This window comes from Garra rufa, chromosome 16 (genome assembly GCF_049309525.1).
Source record: "Garra rufa chromosome 16, GarRuf1.0, whole genome shotgun sequence".
In the NCBI taxonomy this organism is placed as follows: Eukaryota; Metazoa; Chordata; class Actinopteri; order Cypriniformes; family Cyprinidae; genus Garra; species Garra rufa.
In genome coordinates, this window is record NC_133376.1 from 17,310,885 (window position 1) to 17,335,003 (window position 24,119).

A 24,119-nucleotide genomic window follows, 5' to 3' on the forward strand; every position below is an offset into this window, starting at 1 on the left:
AATTACATTCTAAAATATATAAAAAGACAGTGTTATTTTAAGCTGTAATGATATTTTACAGTATTACAATTTACTGTATTTTGCTCAAATAAAAGCAGGCATGGTGAGCATAAGAGACTTAAAGGGATACTTCATCCAAAAATGAAAATTTGATGTTTATCTGCTTACCCCTAGGGCATCCAAGATGTAGATGACTTTGTTTCTTCAGTAGAACTTAACTCAAACCACTGCAGTCTGTCAGTCATATAAAGGCAGTCAATGGGCACCATGGCTTTGAGAGTCAAAAAAACATACACAGACAAAACCAAATTAAACCCTGCGGCTCGTGGCAATACATTGACGTCTTAAGACACATAACGATTGGTCTGTGCAAGAAACTGAACAGTATTTATATCATTATTTACCTCTGATCCACCAGAACGTTCATCAATATGGAGCATGTTCATGTGACGCGTCAATGTGCTCTGGCAATGTAGTCTGTGAAAAGTCAACACTCCCAGATGAGTTCGCACAAGGAAACATAATCTTTTAGTTTTTAATCAGTTACCAATCAGGATAAGCACAAGTAATTACCATTTTGAGAGGCCAATATGCACAATGTGAACAATGAATGATGTATACGCGTGACAGATTGCTTCCGTGTGTGCATCTTTTATGGAAGATCACGTTGGCGCATCAGGCGCCGCCTGTTGTGAACGTGCTCAGGAGAGTAGAACGTTGCAATGGCTCAGATTTAAATAATCATATTTACATTTAAATTTATTCATTTAGCAGATGCTTTTATCCAAAGCGACTTACAAATTGGGAATACAAGTGATTCATCCTAAGGAGGCAGATCAACATAGGAAGTGCTCAAAAATACCATATATTTTCCGTTGTTAGATGAGTAGAGGCTAGAAAGGGAAGATCAAGAAAGAGAGGAGAACAAAGTTTTTTTTTTATATTATTGAGTCAAATAGTGTTGAAAAAGATGGGTTTTCAGCAGTCGCTTGAAAGCTGTTAAGGAGTCTGCATTCCGGAGAGGGGTGGGAAGATCATTCCACCAGGCAGGAACGTTGAACGAGAATGTTCTGGAAAGTGATTTCATGCCTCTCTGTGGTGGTACAATGAGGCGTCTTTCACTAGAGGATCTCAGACTACTGGAGGGAGTGTAGATACGAAGTAGTGAATGGAGGTAGGCAGGTGATGAGCCGGTGGCTGTCCTATAGGCCAGCATCAGTGTCTTGAATTTGATGCGGGCTGTAACCGGTAGCCAGTGCAGAGATATAAAGAGAGGTGTGACATGGGCCTTTTTGGGCTCATTGAAGACTAGACGTGCTGCTGCATTCTGAATCATTTGTAGAGGTCTGATTGTACATGCTGGAAGACCGGCTAAAAGAGCATTGCAGTAGTCCAGCCTGGAAATGACCGGCAGAACAAAGGCAGGCATTTAATATAAATACTGTTCAGTTTTTTTGCACAGACCGTATGTTTTGTGTCTTAAGACCTCAATGTATCGTCACGAGCCGCAGGGTTTAATTTGGTTTTGTCTGTGTATGTTTTTTTTACTCTTAAAAACTTGGTAACCAATGACCGCCATTACATGACTGACAGACTGCAACGGTTTGAGTTAAAAATCTTAATTTGTGTTCTACTGAAGAAACAAAGAAACATCTCTGTACACAGAAGTATATACTATTATAGACGTTTCATGTTTTTTAAGAGTCTCTAGAATATTTCCTGACTGAACTTCTCATGTCCAGCAATTCCCAAGCCAGTGAATGTCACGATGAAAGGAGCAGGTTTAAAGAAAGCGAATAAGACAGTAAAAGAGAGAGTAGGTAACTCCAGGGAAAAGTCATGCATAAAGAATTCAGTTAAATCAATTTCAAAATGCCTGCCTTTGTTCTGCCGGTCATAAACAGTGAACTCATGGATCTCAGTGGATGCCGTTTGTTATGTTCTTTCAGGACATGCCAAAACGCTTTAATGAGAGTGTTGAGTGAGCTACCAGAGGATTTAGATTTAGGCAGTAATAGCATTTAAAGAGTGCTCAGTAATGTGTATGAAATGGCAAGGAGGCATAAAACCCAGTCAGACACTAAACAAACGACTGGCTCACTGACAGTGCTATCGTGATTAATCTCGCCATTCCCTCATCTGTTCATTACGCTCGGCGGGACGGACTCGAACGCGCAGGAAGTGGAATTTGCCGCGTACCGTCGAGGGTGTCTGGTTCCAGAAGTTCTGCGCTCGTGTGTTTGCTCGTGAGCAAAAGAGATTACGGAGATGCCGGTGAATGACGTCCGGGGGATCGTCAAAGCGCGGCTGTAAAATTAATTGATTCTGAGTCTGTATTCCCACCCAATATGGCTTATTAATATTAAACCTTATGAAACAGGAAGATGGGCTCCCACAGCGACTCATCAAGAGCTGTTGTAAATGCTGACTAATCCCAGGCTTCTCCAGCAGTGAGCTCGTCATGCGTCTGAGTGCCACGCAGGGGCCGCAGGGGCCAGATAGGCCTGGCCTGATCGACAGTCTCAGAAATAAGTGCTTTTAAAACACATCAACTGGAAATGTCAAGTGTTCTTCTCCTGTGCGCCGCAAATGAAAACCGTCAGCGGCTGAATACGCAAGGCACGTAATTGTGATTGTAGCACACTTGATGTGGCACCTCCGTAGATTGAAATGTGGAGTGTGAACGAGATGACAGGAGGGATTCTGCCTGTTTGCATTTGTTTGAAGAGTATGTGTGTGCGTAGGTTTTGATAATGCAAAAAAAAAATCTGAAAACGTCCCCAAAAGAATATCACAACATGACAAAAAAATCCCTCTGGGGATGTCAACATAAAAATAACAGGCTTGTGAAATGACAAAATGAGCATTTTGGGCTTAGACTAAGATTGTAGTAATTATAACATGGTTTGTTGAAGACAATATGAGTGGTGTTTGTTGACAAATGTTCACAGTGTTTGCTAATCTTTTGCTAAGGCGTTTTAAGTTGTTAACAGGGTATTCAGGGGGTTACCAAGGTGTTCTTAGTGGTTCTAAAGCTTTGCTAGATCTTTATGATATTCAGATCTGTGCATAAATTATGCTAGTTTATTTATATACTGTAGTACATTTCATATACAGTGGTAATATATGCATGTGTTTTACATAGTTGTTAATAAATGAGAAAGATAAAAGACAAACTAACTTTTAACACTATTTCTGAATAAGGAAGGTAGGAATAAATAAATAAAAGTTTAATTTAAAAATTAAAACAAATAAGAAAAATACAATACATAAAATATACAAAAAGAAAAAAAACATCTTAATAAATGAATGAAAAATAATAAGGAAAAGTTGCATTTAAAAATGAAATAAAAATAATAAAATAAAATTAGATAGTCATTATAGATAAAATAAAAAAAACATATTAAAACATTTTAAGAAGAAAGAATGAATAAATAAATAAATATAAATAAATAAAAATAAGTAAAAAATAATAATAAATAATAAAATATAAATAATAAAATAAATGTCAAATAAATAAATAGGGCTGTCAGTTTAACCTGTTAACTTAATAAATTAGTTATGAAAAAATAAACCTGCACATCATCTTATATTTCATATAGTTGACTGTTGACAAATATGATAAAGGACAACAACTCCATAAATGCAGTTATGCCCTAAAATTAAAGTTATTGAATATCAAAAATGCTCCTGTATGAGTTGCTATCTCATATTTATATGATATGATAAGCTGTATCACACGAGCATTGAGAGCAATACCTCATATGAGTGCTGTTTGTACCAAATAGCATGAGTGCAAATGTGATTTTATAGTTCAGTAGACTAAATAAGAAGTTAATATTGTGTTATATTTTAAACACAATATTGTCTGTTTTTGCTCAGTTCTGCCAATAAAAATATTACCTAAAGCCACAGAAGAATTTTTGGGCAAAAACTGTAAATTATTAGCCTGGCGAGCCAGACTTACATCAAGATGTTTAGTCTGGAAACTCTCCATAGACGCGGCTTACTCCGAGGGGCGGGATAAACGGTTGTCTCTCAAAATCCCTATGCACGCAATAGGATAGCGCTTCAACCAATCAGAGCAACGAAGAAGGTGACGTAGTAATTGGTATATTAAGCTTTTTCCGTATCCAGTCGGCAAAACTCCAAACACATCTTCCTTTTTTAAAAATGACTTAAGTGCCGTTCTTTGCTCGTTTCTTAAAGAAAAACTTAACTCCAAGTCCTCCAGAGTCGCGGCCAAAGCCGATTCGAAAGACCGCTGTTCGACAGCTGCAGCCGCCATTCTTTGTTTTTCAAGTGGCAGCCGTCGCAACTCTGTCGTCATATGTTAAGCCCGCCCCGCCTACTCTATACGCGTTGTGATTGGCCTGACCCAATTTGGGTTTTTGCAGCTAGAAGGTCTATTGAGAGTGTCTAGACCCACCTGGCTGCAAAATAATTTTTGCTGCCGCTAGGGTGCGTCTAGATTTCTAGGCTAGTAAATTATGTCATAATTTACTCAATCCTAAATGACTTACTTTCTTTTGTGGAACATAAAAAAGGTATTTTGAACAAGGTTGGTAACAAAGCTGTTTTGGTAACCTGCGACTCATTGCATAAAAGAAAAAATAACAAACTGAGATTAGAGATGTTTCTCTCATTATCTTCTTTTATGTTCCATTTATGTATAGCCATTGTAGCCTAAACGTTTATGTGTAATAGCTTTCATGTTGAATCAAATAAAATGTTTCTTTCTAAAGCTACTATTTGTAATGTCTTCTTAATACTTTCTCATTTAACACAAAAATAGCTTTAAATAATCTTTTGGGGGTTTTTTAACAGCCAAAGGTAATTTGCGATTAATTCGATTAATCAATCAACACGTCATGTAATTAGATTAAATATTTTTAGGGTCAAAAAGCTCTCCGATTTCATCAAAAATGTTGTAATTTGTGTTCTAAAGATGAATGAAGGGCTTACAGGTTTGGAACAACATGAGGGTGAGCAATTAATAACAGAATTTAAATTTTAGGGTGAACCATCTCTTTAATACTTAAAATTTTCAAGAGAAAACATACTGTACAAGCTTGTGTGTTTGTGTGTGTTGGTGTGTGTGGTTTCATACTCACTCATCGTGGCATGCGGTGTCCCCAGGGTTGTGTGATACAAATAGACTGGTCTCTATTTTAACTTGTGCCTTGATCCTGACCTCTCAATCTGTGGACTGACAGTTCACCCAATGCCTATATCACAAACACAACCCTCTTATTAAAATCTGTAAGACTGTGCATCAGAATTAAAGAAATACCACATGAAATTTGATAATACACGATGCTGTTAATTAGGCGTAATGATAAGGTAATGGTGCAGTTTGGTGAGCTTAATTAGTCTCAAACAATCTGGTGTCTTACGGTTATGTGTGTGTGTTTGTATTGCAGGTTATGATGACATTGAGACGTCCCCATATGAAGACATTGAACTGGAACTTGTGAGAAATAGCGAAACATCAAAACTAGCCTCAATAGTTTCAGGTACTGCAGCCACATCAGTGATACGACCAAATAAAATGTGTTTTCCTCCACAGCTGAATGCACTGTGATGATGTACGCCAGTGTAGCGCTGTATGTTTGTATGTTTGTGCTTAATATGTTTCCCTTGTCTTGCAGTTGTACTTCTACACTGAAAAAAAGTGGTGTAGGGTTTACTTTGGAACAATTTTTACCTCAGAGTTTGCTAGTAACTTCCACAAATAATTACAAAGATGCTAAATTAAAGGAATAGCTCATTTAAAAATGAAAATTTCCTGACAATGTACTCACCCTCAGGCCATCCAAGATGTATGAGTTTGTTTCTTCATCACAACAGATTTGGAGAAATTCAGCAATACGTAACTTGCTCACCAATGGATCTTCTGTAGTGAATGAGAGTTTGAACAGCTGATAAAAACATCACAATAGTGCTTTATACAGCATTTGGAAACTTAACTGAAAGTGTCTTCCTCTTTTCCAGTGTCCTCTCTTCCTCTGGCGGATCAGAACCAGTGTCTGAAAGCAGCTCAGGACTGTGGGTTGTACGAGAAGTGCGGTTCCCTGCGCTCTGAGTACGCGTTAGCTTGCACTAAGATCATACCTGGCACGAACCACTGTAACCGGCATAAATGTCACCGGGCCCTGCGGAGGTTTCTGGAGCGTGTTCCAGAGGAGTACAGCTTCGGTGTCTTATTTTGTCCTTGTTCGGATACTCTGTGCGGAGAGAGAAGGAGAAAAACCATTGTGCCCTCCTGTTCCTATGAAGAGCGAGACGGACAACCCAACTGCCTCAATCTGGAGAGTTACTGCCTCAAAGACAACCTGTGCAGGTGAGATATGCATCTGTTAGCAGTTGGACAGAGTAAAAATATCTGATTTGTTAATCAGTCATTTGTGAATCCGCCTTTGCCTTTGATGATAACTTTTCTATTCTTTAAAAGATACTCTCTATATTTATCAAAGACCAACACACACAAACAATTTTAAACATTGATAATAAAAAAACAAACAAATAAGCATATTAGAATGATTTCTGAAGGATCATGTGACATTTAAGACGTGCATGCTGAAAATTCAGGTTTGCTATTACAGGAATACCTTTTATAATTTTATAATATATAATCAATTTATTGTAAATCGTAATAATATTTCACAATACTATGTTTTAAATCAAATAAATGTAGACTTAATGGAAAAAAAAAGTAAAAAATAAATGAAATAAAAATAATAAGTAAGAAATTATATGTATGCACAGTTGAAGTCAAAAGTTTACATACACCTTGCAGAATCTGCCAAAAATGTTAATTATTTTACCAAAATAAGAGGGATCATACAAAATGCATGTTATTTTTTATTTAGTACCGGCCTGAATAAGATATTTAACATAAAAGACGTTTACATATAGTCCACAAGAGAAAATAATAGTTGAATTTATAAAAATGACCCGTTCAAAAGTTTTCATACGCTTGATTCTCAATTCTGTGTTGTTACCTGAATGATCTACAGCTGTGCTTTTTTTGTTTAGTGATAGTTGTTCATGAGTCCCTTGTTTGTCCTGAACAGTTAAACTGCCTGCTCTTCTTCAGAAAAATCCTTCAGGTCTCACAAATTCTTTGGTTTTTCTGCATTTTTGTGTATTTGAACCCTTTCCAACAACGACTGTATGATTTTGAGATCCATCTTTTCATACAGAGGACAACTGAGGGACTCATATGCAACTATTACAGAAGGTACAAATTTTCACTGACACTTCAGAAGGAAACACAATGCATTAAGTGCTGGGTGTGAAAACTTTTGAACAGAATGAAGATTTTTCTTATTTTGCCTAAATATCGTATTTTTTTCATTTAGTACTGTCCTTCAGAAGCTACAGAAGATACTTACATGTTTCCCAGAAGACAAAATAAGTTAAATTTACCCTGATCTTCAAATTCAAAAGTTTTCACCCCCAGCTCTTAATGCATCATGTTTCTTCCTGAGCGTTTGAACCTTCTGTAATAGCTGCATATGAGTCCCTCAGTTGTCCTCAGTGTGAAAAGATGGATCTCAAAATCATGCAGTCAATGTTGGAAAGGGTTCAAATACACAAAAATGCTGAAAAACCAAAGAATTTGTGGGACCTGAAGGATTTTTCTGGAGAACAGCAGACAGTTCAACAGTTAAGGACAAACAAGGGACTCATGAATAACTATCACATTAAAAAAACAAAACAAAACACAAAAAAAAAAAACAGCTGTGAATCATTCAGGTAACAACACAGTATTAAGAATAAAGCGAATGTAAACTTTTGAAAAAGGTCATTTTTATAAATTCTATTATTTTCTCTGGTGGACTATTTGTAAACATCTTTTATGTGAAATATCTTATTCAGGTCAGTACTGAATAAAAAATAACATGTTTTTTTATGATCCCTCCTATTTTAAAATAGTTAACATTTTGCAGATTCTGCAAGATGTATGTAAACTTTTGACTTAAACTAATTGTATTTTATAAAATGTGCAAAACGTGACAGTTTTCAGTCAACTGATGTAAATGTATTTTAGGATTTACATAGAAATAAAGATTAAAGACACATTTTAAAACCATTTAAGAATAAATAATAAATAAATAAATGGAAACATAAAATAATAAAATACAAATATTATTAAAAAATGAAAGTTCATAGCTCTTGGTTGCAACAAACTAAATTGGGACACATGACAACCTTATTAAAAAAGGATGTAAAGATCTGCTGAATCAATATTTTAAATCGGTTCTTTGAAATGAACTGTTTGAAAGAACCAATTTGTGTAACTGATTGTGACATATTACATTCTCGTCAGATGTTTTACCCCTTATTCAACCCATCCTCGGCTTTGATAACAGCACAGCATGATCATTTCCACCTTTCTTCTTGAAATACAAGACTTGCCTTTTATCTTCCTCTAGAAACAGATGTCTCTGGCAGTAATGCTTATCTAAGCATCATTAATAGCACAGAACATGCTGAGCTGGATGGAAGAAAGGACAACAGGTCGCATATTATACCATTAGACACACGGTGTATTTAAACAGGGATAAAAATGAGAAATGTTTAGAGAATGCAAACTATCCTTCAGCATGGACACATTTTGTTTAGTCTACGGTGTTTTCTCAGTAGAGGCAGCAAGTCATTAAAAATTAGATGGTAAATTACAAAATGAATATTACAAAATAGTGTTAGATATTCAAAATAATCATGTTTAAAAATAGCATAAGAAATAAAAAAATCTAATGATTTATGAAACTACTAAATCAGTAGTAATTAGAAAAACTAGAAAATCAATATATTGAAATAAAGCTTAAATAAAATTCAAATATTAGATGAAACGCTAAAACTAAAAGAAAAAGCTTTTGCTACTATCTGAAATGAAATAAACTACCAGTCAAAAGTTTTTGAATAGTAAGATTTTTAATGGTTTTTTAAGTCTCTTCTCACCAAGCCTGCATTTATTTGATTCAAAGTACAGCAAAAACAGTACAATTCTAAAAACATTATTACTATTTAAAATAACTGTTTTTTATTTTAATGTATTTTAAAATGTAATTTATTTCTGTGATTTCAAAGCAGAATTTTTAGCATCATTATTCCAGTCACACGATCCTTCAGGAATCATTCTAATATTATGATTTGCTGCTCAAAAACATTTATTATTATTATTATGTTAAAAAAAATAGCTGAGTAGATTTTTTCAGGTTTCTTTGATAAATAGAAAGTTCAGAAAAACAGCATTTATCTGAAATAGAAATCTTTTGTAATATTATAAATGTTTTTATCATCACTTTTTATCAATAAAAAGCATCCTTGCTAAATAAAAGTATTAATTTCTATAATTTCTTTCCCCAAAAAATTAAACTGACTCCAAGCTTTTGAAGGGTATAGCATGTAATGTTACAAAAGCTTTTTATTTCAGATAAATGCTAATCTTTGGATCTCTCTATTCATCAAAGAATCCTGAAAAAAAATTATTCAGCTCTTTTAAATATTGATAATAATAATAATAATAATAATAATAATAATATGTTTTTTGAACAGCAAATTAAAAAATATAAAAAAATAAAAAACTAAATAAAATTAAACTGAATATACAAAAACAAAAGAAGATAAAAAAAAGCTAATTCAAAATATGAATACTGTAAATACTATAATAATATAAATAAAACTAAAGTAACTGTCCCACAGCAGCACCAACAAATAAACTTTTCTAGGGGGCAACGTAAACCTTTTTTTTTTTTTAAAAACTAGTGGCTTTAAGACCAAGCAGAAGCCACGGTAAACCAGTTGCGTCAGCAGTCTAATGACAGTGCATGCAACTGGTAAACAACTAACCTAATATGGTTATCCCCCAGTAAATCAGTTACGACTATAAGCCAAACATTACATCACCTAATTAACATTCATGAACAACACCGATAAGGTTTATAACGCGCCCTCCTCACTTTTCAAACCGTACGCACTGCACTGAACAAAAGCACATGGTATAAATCAGTAAAAATCAGATTTGAGCATCTGATCATGCATTCTGTCTATAGATTTCCTCTGTCAGAGTTTGACATACATTTATGTTCTAATCATCTTGTGTCCGTATTCAAATTTGTCTGGTCTGTCAGGTCAAGACTGGCTGATTTCCAGCAGAACTGTCAGCCGTCTTCCCTCTCTCCCTCCGGCTGTCTCCGGGAAAGTGGAGCCGTGTGCCTCAAGGCCTACGCTGGGCTCATCGGTGAGAAACCGCCTCAGACGACCTTGAAAAAATGGACACGAGCTTAATGAAGAGTACAAAACGCACAAATCGATACGTCACTGCACAGTCTGTACTTAAATAATATTACATTTTTAATGACGAGCACTTCTGCGTTCTGCGTCCTGAGGGAGTGAGTTCACTAGAAACGGTATCGGGAACGATTGGTCAGAGCGGTTTGGGTTCAGCTTCATGTCGTGGGTTTACTTTAACACAGCGTGCCACTTATATTGAATTAGCAGGACAACCTGAGGCAACATAATTAAACCGGAGGGGGGTGGATAGACTACACTGGTTGGAGATTCTCCCAGATGGGCTTCAGGCTAATTGGCATGGGATCTTTTCCTCTGGCTGTCTCTCATCCCCTCTTTCCCGCTTTCTCCCTCTCTCCGCAGGTACCATCATGACACCAAACTACGTGAGTAACAGCAGTACAGAGGTGTCGCAGTGGTGTAATTGTGAAGGCAGCGGGAATCAGTGGCAGGACTGCCTGCGTATCCTGCACATGTTCAACAGCAACACCTGCCTGCGTGAGTATCCCAGAATATCATTTACAGATCATCTTAATGTTTGCCAAAAAGATTATAAATATGGAACTATTCCTTACAGACCCTTATGAAATAGTTTAACACTTCTTTTGTGCGATGAAATATTCCTTACCGAAACTGCTGTAACTCTGCATTTATTTTCATACTAATTCAGCAAGGGTGAATGAAACTGATTAAAAGTGACAGTAAAGACATTTATAAAGTTAAGTAACATTTATAATAAGCAAATCAGCATATTAGAATGATTTCTGAACGAATTTCTGATGATTTTAAACTTTGATATCTGTTTCTCTGCAGTCAAGATTTCAATATGAACTGAAGCATTTCTTATCAAATTCAACAAAATGATCTGAGCTATGCTATGCACAGCGGATTGATATCAATATTTTTGGTCCATTTTTTTCAGATGACTGTAAATGTTAAATGTGGAAATGTACTTAAAGGGATAGTTCACCCAAAAATGAAAGTTCTGTCATTAATTACTCACCCTCATGTCATTCAAAACCCGTAAGTTCTTTGTTTATCTTTGGAACACAAATTAAGCTATTTTTGATGAAATCTGAGAGCTTTCTGTCCCTGCATAAACAGCAACGGCCCAGAAAGGTAGTAAGGACATTGCTAAAATAGTCCCAACCTGATCTCATGATGAAAACATACCTGTGGTAACTTTTTCACAAGATGCGAAATATTTACCACCATGTACGTTTGGTGAAATATTCAGTGTGAAATGTCCACTGAGTGGCGCTAAAAGAGAGTTCGTTTTTTCTCCGGAACAGATGAACATACATGTGGTACGCTTTATGTGACGTTGTTTTTGTAGGAGTCACTGCAGTTCTGATTTGAAATGTCCATTGAGTGGCGCTATAACTCAAATGCTCTGTGACGTTTTAAAATAACATACCATCTGCACTACACTTAAACCTACCCGATAGTATGAACAAAAGAGAATGTGACGTAAAAGCGCAATCGCAAACATGCCGTTTTAGCTTGTCATCTTTCAGCTCTTTTTTCATGAGTCATGTGTTTCTCGGGAGTCATACCCAAGGACTCTGCACCCTAACACCGTGTCCTAACTACACACAACGTGACAAGATTTTAGCGACAAGCAATTTGGGTGTCTACACCAGACATGACGGAACACCGCAATGCAATAGAATCACTTAAATATCATAGCCAAACAAAAGCGTGTGTGGACAGGCTCTTTCTGGAAGCGTACTGCACTTACGCCAGAATGTATATGTTTATAATCAAATTCATAAATATCAAATCTTCAAAAAAAAAAAGGAAAAAGATTATTAAATGTACATACCGAGTGACTGATAACATCTTGTTATAGAATATAGTTCTTGTTGGTTCGCAATGAGTTCGCATTTTTAATACACATCTTTGCTTTAGTTTATTTAAAAAATCTGAGGCTAACTATCTGTTGTTGCTTTCAGTATGGCTATAAGGTCACGCAAAACTATATTCAATTTCAACTCTGAATAAAGCACATAATCATTACCTGAGATTATCACTGTCATATAGTTTATATGTTGTTGTTCCAGCCGCGACTTTGTGGAAATAGAAAACGTTTCTAAAAATAGAAATTTTGGCTAGTTAGGACAAAAACTCAGATTAACATGAAAAAGATACTTATCGTGTTGCGCCGTTACGTTGCGTGTAGTTAGGACACAGTGAAAGTCAAATTCTGTTCCGGCTGAGCTACCAAGCAAGCTTGTTATGTCCAGAAAGCAAAACATATGTAGCTGTTATCATAACTGTGTATGAGAACAATTACAAGCGCTCGCTGTTTTACCACCTCTATTTGCAAAAAAGTTCAGGTAGAATAGTATATGTGACATCAGCGGTTCAACCGTAATTTTTTGAAGCTACAAAAATACTTTTTGTGCACATATATATAAAAAAAACATTATTAAACAATTTCTTCTTTTCCGTGTCATTCTTCAAAGTGAGTTCACAAGAGTACCACAAAGTCCTTATTTTTGTTTTCTTTTAGGCACAAAAAGTTTTCTCGTAGCTTTATACACTCATAAAAATAAAGGTTTCAAAAGGGTTTTTTGCAGTAATGCCATAGAAGAACCATTTTTGGTTCCCCAAAAACCTTTAATTAAAAAGTTCTTAAAAGAACCATTTTGAAGATCATTTAAAAATCTAAAGAATCTTTCTTGACTTTTTTTGCATTTGAAAGGTTCCATGGATGTTTAAGGTTCTTCATAGAACCATCAATGCCAATAAAGAACCTTTATTTTTAAAGAGTTTTACATTACGGTTGAAACAACACTCTTTTATGAGCAATTCACACATATTTTATGAGGTGGCTAATTCGCATGACCTCACTCGTATGGTTTTGTACGAATTCTGTGATGGTTAATTTTAGGGTCTTGGCTAGGTGTCCTTCGTACGATTTCCTACAAATTTGCCATCCCGTAAAATACGTATGTTTTTTTCACAAATCATATGAATTTGTACGAATTAGCCACCTTGCCAAATATTACCGTGAGATCAGGTTGGTTGAACCACTGATGTCACATATACTATTTTAGCAATGTCCTTACAATCTTTCTGGGGCTTGAACATGTCAGAAAGCTCTCAGATTTCATTAAAAATATCTTAATTTGTATTACAAAGATGAACAAAGGTCTTACAGGTTTGGAACAACATGAGGATGAGTAATTAATGACAGATTTTTAATTTTTGGATGAACTAACCCTTTAAAGTACATTTTGTCAACTATTTGGAATAGACAAGCATAATAGACATGAACTAAAACCCACAAAACTCTCATTTTTTTACATTTCATGATTTATAAATGGTTTTAAAATGTTTTATACTTTAGGTAGTTACCCTTTCTTATTTTCCAAAAAGGACACAAAGTAAACAAAGTCAGAAACTCACCCGGTCTCTTTTCCCAACAGGTAACGCCATTGATAACATGGGAAGCTCCACCCCTCGTCCAGTAGAAGGCACGCCTCTTCCTCCGCCTCGCCCCTCACCTCAGGTCCAGCGTGATGATCTGAACATCAACCTGCTGCCTGAACCCAATGCAGTGAGTAGTCAACAACCACCATAGAATCAAACTCCACCAGTCTCAATGCTACCTTAATATAATTCACACAAGAAGAACTGTTTATGAAGCTCCGCCCCCATGTTAGAGCTCCATATAATCATGATAAACCTGATTCTCATTCTTGTCTTGCTTTGTGGTTATTTCTGCCCTTTGATACATGAGATTTGCAAAACAACGGGCCCAACAAACCCGCAGTACTTGCGCTTTGAGCATACTGATGGATCCGAGAAGCGAACTGAAATGTTTATGCGCGGCTGATCGTGTCACTGCAGAAACACACGGTCACACGCCGTCGCCTTGTAGCTGCTACAGCAAGCACAAAAACGCTTGTTCAGAAACCCACCTTCTGCATTTAATTTGGTTTCCTGTGTATGTCGTGGGATGCTTCCAAATGTTCCTTGTTAATTTACTCTATTGATTTAATTGTGGCGCATATATTTGGGAACAAGAGTAGCGAATGCGAGTTTTTGTATTGTGTCTCTTTAGCATCTTTAAAAGAGACCTTAGATCAATAGGTCATGATGCTTTGAATTAAAGGTCCAACCTCTAACCCCTACTCACATGACCTTGTTAAAATGTTCCATTTGGTCTTTATCTTATTTTGAAATGGTAATTTCACAGATGTGTTCACTTGGTTTTCATCCATACACAAGGATGGTAAACAAATGCCACATGTACCTAAAGGGATCAGTGTGGGGTCGGAATCAAACTGCCTGAACTGCCACCCTCAATTCAATCAGAAATAATCACACAAGCCACAGGCCCTCAAGAACACAATCATGGCAAGGAATTAAATCTATATCGATTTGCTCTTCCCTTTAGTCAGATTATATTGTGCTTTGGAATGAGGGTGTCAGCTTTATTTTTCTTTCATTATGGCCGGCCGCCAAACTTTAAATGACTCAATGAGACTTAGTAGGCACCGTCACTGAATTAGATCTTTAATTTGTCCTCAATCTTGTGGTTGCCTTGGTTTTATGCTGTATCTGAAAGTGACCACATACTTTGCAAAGCCTGAGCCACAATTTCTTGTAACAGTTTTTAATGAAAAGTTATTAGCATTAGCATAGTATTTGCAAAGTCATGATGACCGCCCCAACTTACCCACCAACTAATCAAAAAATAAAATATAGCTGCAAGCAGCGATTACCGGGGGTTCAAGCACTTGAAGGCCTTAATTGCATCTAAGTTGTTATGGTCTTGGACTGACATTACAACATATCCATGATGAAGAATATTGCAACACACATATTCGACCTGAAATGAAAGGGCTTAAGTATAATACTTAATACAAAGTAAGCATACGTACACACACACACATGCAAACACATTCTGTTGTAGATATAGAGATTTAAAGTAAATGATAGGTAAAAAAATGCTTACTGCAAGTCTTCTCTATATAATGCAATTTTCAGGTCTCACTGTGATCATAATGTGACATAATTGTTATCATAGTGAGCTATATTAGTGACTAGAATGAGCCAATTACTCTGCTGCTAGTGGTTAAGCCCCATCAATTTTGCATGCTTGTCTACAATGATATGTGCTCACCTTTCATGAAGTTTTGAGCTTTCTTTTAGGATTTATAGGGTTTTGGATACACTATATCAAGGCCATATTTTAAATTTACCCCATTATAGCTGTCCAAATAAAAAAAATGTTCAACATTTTTTGATAATTATTGACCTAGAGAGTCTAAAGAATTGTAATGTAGTGATTTTATTGATTTTGAGTTTAAAACCCAGGACTTGTTTGCAAAACTATATATTTTTTAATAATCTCAAATATTTACAAGAGTTTGATTGACAGCAGGGGTACATTTCATTGCAATTTGATGTCTTTTACAATAGAAATATGTTTTTGACACCTTTTTAATTGTTATAGCACCACCTATGGTCCGATCTCTATGAAACTGGTTTAGAGTCACATGATGCATATACCCATGTAGTTTGTTTTGGAGATATAGGTGTTTACATGCACTTGGACATGCCCCTTTTCTAAATGACCCCGTTATAGCTACCCAAATGACAATTTTTTTTTTGATAATTATTGACCTAAAGAATCCAATGATCAAGTTTGATCGAGATTGAGAGAAAAAACCTAGGACTAGTTCGCAAAAGTAGGTTTTTAACATAATTGTGAATATTTAATTAACGATTTGATTGACAACAATGGTTCTAGAGGCAAAGTTGTCCAGAATAATAAGTTCTATCGTATCGTACAATCGTTTACAGCCTTTGGTTCCAATCGGGTGAAAAACCTAGTTCACAGGAGTAGTTTTTTGTTTTTTTTTTAAATACAAAACACCCAAAAAAATTCGCCAGGCTCATAAAGGACTTTGATTCCAATGGCAAAAGACACTTAAACCTGCGAGTTATGAGTGATTTTGTACTTTTGATCGTTGTAGCACCCCCGTCAGGCTGATTGGGGGCGAGCCTTGTTTACGCTGTAGGCTGTGTGAGTACTACCATCCCTTCAAGTTTCAAGTCACTATGACTTACTGCGTTTTACACGGAGATCGCTGATCCATGACCATTCAAACAACTACAATAGGGTTTCAGCGCTACACACTTGAACCCCTAAGAAATAAATAAATGCAACTTTATTTAGTGTAATTTAAAAACTAAATACATAAATAAAGTAATTTAACGATGTAAAAATCAAATTACCAGACTGCTAATAATACTAACATTTGGGTAATATCTTTGCCAAAAGCATTTCTTGATAGACAAAGCAAAATATCTAGCACAATATCTATGCCAGAGCAGACAAATAGGCTACTAGAGCATGCAATAACATCAGTCAATGGTGAAGCATCTTTTATTTTGCAAATTTCTTGCAAAAATGTTTTTGAATGGATGTCCTTGCTTTTTGACAGCATAATGGTGTAGTACTAAAGCTAACTGGCTAAAGCCTGACCCCCTGGCCATGTTATTAGCATTAGCGGTAGCATAATATCCAGCTAAAGTAATTTCTTGATAGGCGATCAGCATTTAGCGCTTCGGGGAATGACACCGTTCGTGATAGCGCCACTTACTTGACTACGTATTGTAAAATGGATTGTATATTTGCTGCCCACATAAAAGAGAAGCAAATAATCCCTTGGCGTCCATAGGCGTACAGACCTTATCAAGAAACGGCGCTCTGATCTGTGTGTCTTTGTGTTCGCGTGTCCTCGCTTTGGACCGCGTTCACATCCTCTGTTCTCAGAACACACAGACCACAGCATTCAGCTTAGAGATAATCTGGGCCTGCAGACAAAAAGGATTCAATTCAGTTTCTGCTGTCATTTATTTCTTTCCTAGACTCTCTCTCTCTCACTTGTGTTCTCCAGCAAATCTCTCCTCTCCAAATGTCCCTGTCTTTCCTGATCTGTCTCTCTTGATGTGCTTCTCACTTTCTTGGCCTGTCTTTCTCTCTCTCTGAACGGATTAGCTAAAGGTGTTTGCAAGCAGCGGTGCATCAGTCAAACTTCATTAATATTAATGTATTCGTACCCATCTGTCTGTCTCTCTAGCTAACTCTCCTTTTCTCTTTCTCCTTCTTTTATCGTTCATTCCTAATCCCTCTCCCTCACAATCTCTCTCCGTCCCTCTCCCTGAAAAACGCTCACCACCGTATTGCTCCTACTTTTCTAAAACTGTAATTCTCAGGTGATTCCTTTATTCCTTATATGGTTCATTGCTCATATCACCATTCATTTAACCACATTATATATATTAAATTGTTATTTTTATATATATTATATATTTTTTTTCTGTCCAGCTGCCATTGGTTGGACCACAAATAGCTCTACCCACAACTCACACCATAGAGGGCAACAGTTAAACTGTGAGCTACGAAGTTAATCGATGGTATATGTTTTTGTTAAAGACATCAGCTCACATTATTTCAACTTATATTTTAAAAGGCTATTTAACAACAGACTTACTGGTGAGAAACTACATTTCCCATGATTCTGTGAACAAATCTCACCAATCAGAGAACAGAAAGAAGTAAATCGTGCCAAAAGAACAGTGCCCACCAACTTCTATGAAACACGGCAAATGACTTATATTTGAAATTTATACAACAGTTCGTTCTGGTTCTCAAATCTGATTGGTTGAGAACTGTGAGATATTCTACTGGTATCGCTACAGGAACGCCCTTTCACAATTTTGTATCACTCCGCGTGTTCTAGCCAGGACCGTTTTTTTCTGAGTTACATGGCGGACGTCCAAATCCCGTATCATTTTATAAATATTACTCTTTTTGTGTCACGGAATGTAGTTTTAAGAGGTTTTCAGGCGAGAATGTACTTGTTTATAGTTCAAAAATGGAGTTTGTTAATAAAGATAACATCTGTTTGAAAATTTGCTTCATCGTTTTCGGACGTGCGAGACCCATAACGTCAGGGGCGTTCTGCACTCATCAATCCGCTCAAGAGCGCTCTCACCACGGCCAGATCTTCAGGAATTTACCGCTGGCTATGATGTCTCTGTAGTGGTTACACATGACATGTAATTCATTGTGGGTAAATCTAACAGGCAGTCTTTGATCTCAATAATCTATTATTTGTTCCAGAGAAGAAGATAGTTCATGTAGCATGTTTATGTAAATACAATGCTGAATGCTGCCTTTACTCTTGACTGAATTGCCTAGCAACTTTTTGATGTCTGTTTTTGTTGTTGTTGTTTATTAAATATTATTACTCAATAAATAAAAATGTATATAAATTATATTTTAAATAATGTATTTAATAATAGTACTTAGGTTTGAGTAACGTGAGTGTATTCGTGATGGTGATTTTAGTTAACGTTACATCCTTTAGATGGCGTCAAGAGACCGTGTTATGAGTGAGCAGTTAATAGTGACTTTGGGACTTTTAAACTGAAGTTAAGCGGAAGTTATTTTTTAGCTTCAACAACAGCTTGCTACAGCGAATAAATGCACTGAGCAGCAAAATCACCCATAACAGATGAACGGATATTAACGCTTTCATCAGTAAACATTCAAACTAAAGTCATATCATCATGAATATGAATAATGAATGCTCTATCAGATGCAGGTACGTTAATGACTCGCTCGGTCCATCTCTCTGTGATAATACTTAAACATGATACAGTGAGGTTTTAATGCAGTAACACAATAGGCTTTCAATGAAGCAACTCAACATTCCTTCGTTACTAGTTCTAAAGTGACGTTTTGGAACTAGTAACGAGAAGCTTATGCTCAGCTGATCAACCGTCAAACTTTGAATTGAATTCGTGGCGGAAGGAATAGTTCGCACAAAAGAGGGCTTTTAAAGACACCCCGTTGCTATTTTGTTTATGTATTTACACACTCGTGCCGTCGAACTGTTGTATAAACGCAATATCACACGAGTAGACTTGAGATATGGCTGTATATCGGCACTCTGTGATTACCTACGGCACTCGGCTTGCGGCCTCGTGCCTACGGCGAATCACAACCGTGTCGATATACAGCCATATCTCAAGTCTACTCGTGTGATATTGCTCATATGTATATTTGAAAGACTTTTATATTTGAAATAACAGTCAAATCTCTCCACGCTCTTAAACTTTTCTGCGTCAGATCAAAGTAACTTCTTAAATGATGACTTTTTTAAAAATATTTATTAGCATTTGGATTGCATCACTCTACTTGTGGTATTTCTCAGAGCGAGTGTCATGGTGGACACCCAAATCTGCTATAATTTTATAAATAATACTGTTTTTGTGTCACAGAATGCAGTTTTAAGAGTTGTTTAGGTGAGAATGCACTTGTTCAGACTTCAAATATGCGACTTGATAATAAAGATATTGTCTATTTGAAAATATGCGTCAACGTTTTCGAAGATTTGTGAGCTTCAGGGCGTCAGTGGCCGGTTAGCGCTCATGAACCCGCTGAGAGCAGCCTTACCCTCAGCCAGCTCTTCTGGAATTTGCCGCTGGCTCTGATATCTCATGTTAAACATAAGATATAATTTATTTTGGGTAAATCTAATGGGCAGTCTCATTAATCTATTATTTGTTCCAGAGCAAATAGTTTTGGCTAAGGGCAAAATCTCATCATGTTATATTTTATCTAACGTTAATGCTGTATATCAGAGTTCTACCTTTGTACTTTTGACTGAATTGCCTAGCAAGTTTTATGATGGATGTTTTTTATTAAATATTATTATTATTATTATTAATAGTATTTAGTATTAGAAAACAGTGTGTGTGTGTTCGTGATGGTGATTTTAGTTACATTATTCCACCATTAGATGGCGACAAGGGACTGTTTTTTGAGTGAGTCAGCAGTAAAGACTTTTATATTGAAAGAGACGAAAATACGGGTTGTAAACAAGGAAGTTATTTTTACCTTCAAAAACACTTTGTAAGACGCAGACAGCAAATGCACTAAGCATCGTTGTCATCGGAAATCACCCTTAACATATGAAAGGATAGTACGACAAAGATATCGCTTTCTTCAGCGGACATTCAAAGTAATGTTTTATTGTGAATATGAGATTGAGCTGAAGAATGAATGCTGTATTAGATGCAGGTAATTGCACTCGCTCAGTCCCTCTATCTCTCATAATACAGTGAGCTTTTAATACAGTAATACAATAAGCTTTCAATGAAGCAACTCAACATTCCTTCATTACTAATTCTAAAGTGACGTTTTTAAATTAGTAACAGAGGCTTGGCCTCAGCTGTTAAACTGTCAACTTGAGATTTGAATCCATGGTGGAAGTAAGTAGTTCGCACAAAAGAGGGTTTTTAAAGACATTATGATTGGTATCTCCTTTGAAGGCAACTTAAGTAAAACAGCTCCATATTTAACAAAGACCTGAACCGGAAGCGACGTGACCTGTTTCACAAAAGTTTGCTGTGCATAACCCCCATTAAAGACACATTTCTCTGTTTCCAAAAGGTGGTCGAAAGCGAAGAAGATGAGGAGGAAGAAGAGGAGGAGGAAGAAGAAGAAGACCAAACCGGAGGAGGAGGAGGAGGCTTCAACATCATTCCTCCATTCTCAGACAAGGCAACAGTCACTAACCTGGGCTCCGAGGCTGGAAGAGTCCACAGCTCAGCCTCCACTTTCTCCATCCCTCACTTCCTACTCGCGACCCTGCTGCTTATTGCCCTCCGCTGGGGGTAGAAACCCTCACCCACACACACACCCACACACATGCACACTCTTACACAAAACACACAAACACACTTTCTCCTGAAGTACTCGCTCACATCCAGACTCTATCATCGAGGGACGACAAGAACGACAGATCGGAGGGCGAAACGAGCGGACAACTGTTCTATCCCTCTTTCCTTCTTTCATTCATTCTTTTTCTCCTTCTCGGGAAGAGGGTCTGCTATAGATATAGCTGCTTGTTCATTAGGGAATCTCTTTCTGAACGGGATTCCCCGCCTGAATCATTTGAATCACACAGAAGATTCACGACTCCTCGGACTGACAGTAGCCGACGGTGAACGAATGATTTGGTCTTGCCATGTATCTATTGTATAATGTCAGTGTGCTTCAGAAAAGTGAGTCAAACCAGGAAAACATTCGCTTTCCTCGGGTTCGGAAAACCCGCCGTGTTTATTGTCGCTGATCATGTCGTCGTATGAAACGAGACAAAATGTATGTGTGTTTGTAAGTACGTGATTCGCTTGACGTCGCTGCTCGCCGACACTCGTCGAGCACGATTTCCGAATCTTCCCGTTTCTCACGCCTCCGTGTCTCTGGAATCAGGCCGCACACCTAATCACACACAACCTCCTCTGCCCTGCTGCAGAGCCGATCGCGCAGATGCAAGCGGTTTTCATTTATTGCTCTATCTGCGATGTGCTTTCATTTTTTGACTCAGCACAGACTGTGCACTCTAACCAGAGGCATAAATAAAAAAACACGTCCGTGAACAGAAAAAACATGAGTAATAAAGCCGAAAATAAAGAAATAAACACACTAAATAAATAAATATATCGCCGCACAGCAGGTGTCGGAGTCCGGTCTGGGTTTAGAACCCGAGGGGAAGAAACAGGAAGTCATTTTCCCAACCGCCTGTCGCCTGGTACCTCTCCCTGTGCCTGTTGTTTTACTTTCACAGAGATAATGGCTTACAACACAAACTGTTTATCTTGTTGTGTGTTCACGGGGACGAATTACTCGTGATGGGAACGAAATAGAAAAAAGAGATCAAGGGAAGGAACAGACGGAGACGGGGAGAGACTCAAACCCTCCAGCCAAGAGAAAAAACATACAGTCTAGAATCACATGCTTTTTCTGTTTCTTATAAATCTTTTGCTGACACCGATGCTTTTTTCTCAATCTCGTTTCTTTTCCTCACTCTCGTGTATGTCCTTGGAAGTGAGAGAGGGAACATGGGTGCACTCACACTGAACTTACTTCTCGACAGTTGACAGACGTATGCTCAGTAGTATGTAGTATAAATACGAGATTGGGCGCCTCACAGAATCCTATTCCCCTTTGGACTGCAAGTGGTTGCCCATTGTAATGCCTGTTCAAAAACACAATATTGTCATAATCAATTATTAAAATAATACTTCTTTAGATTATTCCAATTTTTATTAAATATACATTGCAAGTTCAAAAGTTTGGGGTCGTAAGATATGTAAAAGTTTTTGAAAGTAGTCTCTTATGCTCCCTTGCAATTATTTGCTCAAAAATACAATAAAAACAGTATTCCTGTGAAATATTATTACAATTTTAAATAGCTGCTTTATATTTGAATATATTTTAACCCTTTGAGCGGTACGGTCCCACATATGGGATTCTAATTTCTGTGCCCCTGGGAGTACGGTCCCACATATGGGATTTAGAACGTTCGGTGACGTCACGCAGCTGACAAATTCAAACTGCGCTTTGGCGCGCTGGCTGGCATTGAGTGCGGAGCTCTGCACTTGTCATACAGTCACAACTATGCAGTGTTTTTAACCACATAACGCTTATTTTAGGTTTCAGACATTTAAATACACATAAGTACTAGTAAAACCAGACATTAAGAGTTTGTAAAATACACACATAGGTCTATGGAAGCAGCAAATAACCATCTATTCAAATATAATTTGCCGATGTCTTTTATTTCTATCACATACACATAGGCAAAGTAACTAAAAGGTTCACTCTATTCCTCTTCTAGTTCACCAGCCACTTACTTGCATGTATTTCGGGAGAAACGGATGAATGTACGTGATGTAAACGCGGCTGACAGGACTCTCTGAACTGCAGCGCGAACAAACATGGCCGCGCCCATCTCACGTTTCAAATCACGATCCACATCATTTACATAGGGTTTTAAACGACAAATCATACTAATTCACACATATTTGTGAATCGGAATATTAGATAGTTCATGGCATGGTAAGCAAGTGTGTGAGTATTCTGGATAAAAAAGGAAAAACGAAATTAAAGCGATCTATCTGTCATACAGTGTTATTGTGGCTGTGTTGTGTCACGTGACAAGCATGACGCGTCGCCATGGAAACAATAAGGACGAACGTTCTAAAATAACGGTCGCTTAAAAAAAACTCACTCTCGGGGGTCCACTAGAATATTTTAAACTCACCACTGAAAGGGTTAAAATGTAATTTATTCCTGTGATGCAAAGCTGAATTTTCAACATTATTACTCAATATTTAGTGTCGCATGATCCTTCATAAATCATGCTAATATGATGATTTAATGATCAACAAACAGTCGTGTTGGCTCATATTTTTATGAAAATTGCAATTTAAAGTCTTTGATGAATAAAAAGTTCAAAAAACAGCATTTTACTGACAAACAAGTTTAAAAAGCTAATTAAAAACACATTAAGACATAACTAAAAAAAACTCCTTTCTTTTCCACTTAACACCGGATAAGACATTAGGACTTGTTTTTAAAAAATACAAATATGTTTTGTCTTACTGCACTAGTAGATTTTTTTTTTAGTTTTAAGCATAAATTAAGTTAAAACTCTTTAATACTCATATTAAAAATACATTGCTTTTAATATCTTATGTACTGCCTCAAGTAAATGAATCTTGTTTTAAGAATTTTCAAATACTTTTACTGATAAGTAAAAAACATGATTGATTATAAAACATTAAAATGATTAAATATAATAAAATATTATAAAAACAATGGTAACACTTTACAGAAAGGTTCATTAACATTAATTAACAAACTAAGAATGTTAATTTCAGCATTTTTAAAATCACGTTTGTTAACATTAGCTCATGAACTAACATGAACTAATAAT

The 24,119-nt window shown here is 36.6% G+C and overlaps 1 protein-coding gene across 1 annotated transcript in view; it reads left to right on the forward strand.

Moving 5' to 3' along the window:
* Nucleotides 1-22,378, forward strand: part of gfra3 (GDNF family receptor alpha 3) — a 40,375-nt gene extending 17,997 nt beyond the window's left edge. Inside the window, exons 3-8 of the mRNA XM_073820201.1 lie at nucleotides 5,424-5,516; nucleotides 5,995-6,343; nucleotides 10,143-10,252; nucleotides 10,666-10,800; nucleotides 13,737-13,867; nucleotides 20,789-22,378. Of these exons, the coding sequence (XP_073676302.1) occupies nucleotides 5,424-5,516; nucleotides 5,995-6,343; nucleotides 10,143-10,252; nucleotides 10,666-10,800; nucleotides 13,737-13,867; nucleotides 20,789-21,016 (1,046 nt within the window). The 3' untranslated portion in view covers nucleotides 21,017-22,378. The remainder of the gene's footprint in view (nucleotides 1-5,423; nucleotides 5,517-5,994; nucleotides 6,344-10,142; nucleotides 10,253-10,665; nucleotides 10,801-13,736; nucleotides 13,868-20,788) is intronic.
* The last annotated feature ends 1,741 nt before the right edge of the window (nucleotides 22,379-24,119 follow it).